Below are 4,213 nucleotides of genomic sequence, written 5' to 3'. Positions count from 1 at the left end.
CAGCAAGCCCAAGTTGCTTGCAACATTCAGAACAAGTTCCCAGAGAAAGGGTCGCTCAGACGAACTGCTCCTGGGGCACAGTTTCTTTTGGGGGAACTCAAGCTGTACCCTGACCGTCGGAGACAATCCTCTACTTCTCCCAGGCCTTTCCAAAGAGCAGGGAGAACAAACCGTTGCGGACATGGGGCAGGAAGAGGGGGGCTGCTGCCTTCTCACCAGGGAGGATCTCAGTGGGACAGTAGATCTCCTCCAGCCACAACTCATCGATGTCCAGCTGGAAGAAAGGTCTTCGAATCAAGAGCAGCTCTTCTTTGCCATGGAACTGCTCTCGGACAACACCAAAGGTCCCGAGTCCCGCAACCCAAACGCCCTGCACACAGAAAAGACAGAAAGGCCGAGGAGGGAGTTCTTGAGAGACGGGAAAAGGGATGACTGTCAGAGCAGGGGGACACTGCTCTGTGCCCTGCCCGCTCCTCAGGGACAATGGGGCAAGGTGGGGCACTTTGGAAAGCTTTGCAAAAGAGCCGCATCCTCTGTTTCTTTCGTCACCCCCCTCACAGGATTTGCCAACATCCCTTGGCTAGAGAAGCGCCCGGAGGTTTCCAGCACACGGATTAGGCCTGGGACTGACTGCCAGCAACTGTCCTAGGCACGGAGCCAGGATATTCCCCCATCTCTCTGCTCGCCCTCCCCACTCAGGCCGCAGGGAAGAGTGAAGCCCTAGGGTGTGCCAAACACCTGAGAGGCAGAGCACATCTGGCCTTGGTTTCTCTCCCAGCTGGCCAAGAAGCTGCTCCGGGCACCCCGGGCAGTCTCAGAGCACTGCCATGGTGCTCGAGCAGGGATTGCTCTGCAGGGCCCAGGACACCAGCCCACCTTACTCCGCTTCAGCTCTTCCAGAATGTACTCGGATACGGAGTACCGAGGCCCCCTCGGGACCCTGGGGTCCCCTCTAGTCCTTGACTAGAGGTGTGGTGCTGAGACCTTGTTCAGGTCCCTTGAGAAAGGCTGGGCATTGACAGATTGGCAGTGGATTCATCTGGTCTCAGCAGCATCTGGCTTCTTTTCAGGGTAACATAAATGTGATTGCCCTCCATCTACAAAAGCTCAGGCAGCTGGGGACAAGTCCAGCCAGCTCCCTCACTCTGCTCTGAGCCACAGGGAATCCCTTTGCCTCTCAGGTCTCACAACCATTCCCTGTGAGTGCAGCAGAAATGCTCAGGATTTCTGACTTCAGAGAACACTGTGTGGGCATGAAGAGGGGGAAGAGAATGTGTATAAAACATTGCCCCTAAAACTCCTTTCTGCCAACTACATTATGTAGCAGCGGAATGCAGATGTTAACATGCTGACATGAAGATGATCAGCATGCTGGAGCACCTCTCCTTCGAAGAAAGGCTGAGAGAGCTGGGGCTGAGCAGGGTGACCTCACTGCAGCTTTTCCGCATTTAAAGGGGTCTTCTAAAAATATGGAGAGCTATTTTTTTGATCAATCAAATCATGACAGGATCAGGGGAATGTTTTTAAACTAAAAGCGGGGAGATTTAGATTAGAGATTAGGAGGAAATTCTTCACTCAGAGGGAGGCGAGGTACTGAAACATATTGCCCAGATAGGCTGGGCATTCATTTCATCTGACAAAATCTGAAAATAAAACCTTGCCCTCCTGCTATGTTCCTGTGTACTCCCTGCACTGGGTCAGGACTGATTCCCTCGCGAGACCAGCAGCAGAGGCCCCTGCTCCTCATCGCACACTGAACCTTAAAAATGAAGCTCATGTCATGGAGCTAAATGAAAGATTCCAGCAGAGAAACAAAAAGCATTGGAGTATGGCAGGGGGAGGTCTACAAGGAATGGCATAGGGTTCACTCAGAGAAACCTGTCCTAACTTTTCATTGCCTTTTACTACATGTACAGATCTCCATACCCAACAGGCATCAGATGTCCAACAGCAGCTCCATCAGCGAGTTCCTCCTCCTGCCATTCGCAGACACGCGGGAGCTGCAGCTCCTGCACTTCGCGCTCTTCCTGGCCATCTACCTGGCTGCCCTCCTGGGCAACGGCCTCATCCTCACCGCCGCAGCCTGCGACCACCGCCTCCACACCCCCATGTACTTCTTCCTCCTCGACCTCGCCCTCCTCGACCTGGGCTGCATCTCCACCACTCTCCCCAAAGCCGTGGTCAATTCCCTCTGGGACACCAGGGCCATTTCCTACACAGGATGTGCTGCCCAGGTCTTTTTCTTTTTCTTTTTGTTTTCAGCAGAGTGTTATCTTCTCACTGTCATGTCCTACGACCGCTACGTTGCCATCTGCAAGCCCCTGCACTACGGGAGCCTCCTGGGCAGCAGAGCTTGTGCCCAGATGGCAGCAGCTGCCTGGGGCAGTGGCTTTCTCCATGCTGTGCTGCACACTGCTAATGCATTTTCTCTGACACTTTGCCAAGGCAATGCTGTGGACCAGTTCTTCTGTGAAGTTCCAAAGATCCTCAAGCTCTCCTGCTCAAACTCCTACCTCAGGGAAGTTTGGATAATTATGGTTGGATTCTGTTTAGCGTCTGGCTGTTTCGTTTTCATCGTGCTGTCCTATGTGCAGATTTTCAGGGCTGTACTGAGGATGCCCTCTGAGCAGGGACAGCTCAAAGCCTTTTCCACGTGCCTCCCTCACCTGGCCGTGGCCTCCCTGTTTCTCAGCATGACCATATTTGCCTACCTGAAGTCCCCCTCCATCTCACCATCTCTGGACCTGGTGGTGGCAGTTCTGTACTCAGTTGTGCCACCGGCATTGAACCCCCTCATCTACAGCATGAGAAACAAGGAGCTTAAGGGTGCTGTTAGGAAAGTGATTGCATGGATATTTCTGATTAGTGATAAATTTAAATGATCTACACAAATGACTTCCCTTGCAGGCCTGCTCCTTGTTTATCATTATTGAAGTTTTTATCCTCAGTATCATTTGCATTTACTAATTTCTTAGAAATATGTTTCTTTATTCTTCGGCCACCTACTGCGGAATGAAACTGTTCTGTTTACTCTCGAGGCTTTATAATATGTGTATAACAGCAGGCCAGAGTAAACTCTGTGATAGCGTCTGCCTAATAAAATTGCATCTCCCCAGTGCTCTTCTTGAAGACTTGGTTCTTCTTTCAAAGCTGGTGCCAAGACCAGGGCTGAGCAGCTGCTCCCCGAAAAGCCTGTTGCTCCACGGATAAGGCAAAGAAAAAGCTCATTTTGTGAGCTGTGAGAGACCGAGGGTAGGATTTAGGAGTAAGCTGTTGGTGTCTGATGACAGCAGAAATGGTGAACAGTCACTGAGGTACACAGCCGTGACTGTCCCACAACCGTCAGGGCAGAGGACATCGTCCAGGAAATTAATGGGGAGCTGCCTGAAGCTGCCACAACCATGGAACCCAGTGAGAGGGTTTGGCAGCAGTGATCCCAACCCAGCTGGGTCTACTTCTCACCCTGTGCAGCTGTGTCTGTTTGCTTCTGTCCTGCAGTTCCTAGGGCCAGCACGCATCCTTGAGACAGTTTCCCCCAAGCTATCTGTTGGCCCTTACCTCAAAAGTCACCACCGGACGAGGCTTCTCAGCTCACGTACACCTGAAGGACTGGAGTGAAGCTGTGATCACAGAAAGAGCAAGCCCTTGGATCCTTGCAACATCCTTGGATCTCTGCATGGCTGGAAGCCTCTGCAAGCCCCATGGGAAAAGAGAGCCTACTGAGAACATCCTGATGCTCCATATACCATCCCCTCAGGCCATCAAGAAAGGTCCCTCAGCCCTAAGATCCAGCCCAGCTTCTTGTTGCATCAGCAACCAGGAGAATTTGCCCCAGAATACCCAACACTCTTGCGCTAGCAAGCAAATACGCCCATGTGTGTACATAAACACACCGTCTTGTACACACACACAAACGTGCACACACGGATACAGCTGAGCACACACAAACCGGTTCAACTGGGAACAGCATTTGCCCAGGGTAGGCAGTGACTGGAGCCTCACAAAGGGAGAGATCAGTCAAGCTGGAGTCACCCACAGGGACAGTACCGAATTAAGATGTCCACAGGCAAAAGATGACTCTGCAGCTCCTGTGGGATTCAGTGGGAGACAGCATGCACGAGGAAGGGAAGACACACAGGGACTGATGCTGTATAACCTGCCAGGCACCTAAGCACCGCACAGCCATTTTTTCCCCTCTCCCCTCACAGCAGGA

General features: G+C 52.2%; 1 protein-coding gene across 1 annotated transcript; it reads left to right on the top strand.

Annotated features, from left to right (window-relative positions):
• Positions 1-1,940: 1,940 nt before the first annotated feature.
• On the top strand, positions 1,941-2,882 carry LOC310891873 (olfactory receptor 14C36-like; the record flags this gene model as incomplete). Its single annotated transcript, XM_083854102.1, has 1 exon — positions 1,941-2,882. The coding sequence occupies one exon, from the start codon at positions 1,941-1,943 to the stop codon at positions 2,880-2,882; it is 942 nt and encodes a 313-aa protein (XP_083710228.1).
• Positions 2,883-4,213: the final 1,331 nt, after the last annotated feature.

Source organism: Anser anser, assembly GCF_964211835.1.
Source record: "Anser anser genome assembly, contig: HAP1_SCAFFOLD_64, whole genome shotgun sequence".
Lineage (NCBI taxonomy): Eukaryota > Metazoa > Chordata > Aves > Anseriformes > Anatidae > Anser > Anser anser.
Note: the sequence above shows the minus strand (reverse complement) of the source record. Positions and strands in the feature narration are given on the sequence as shown.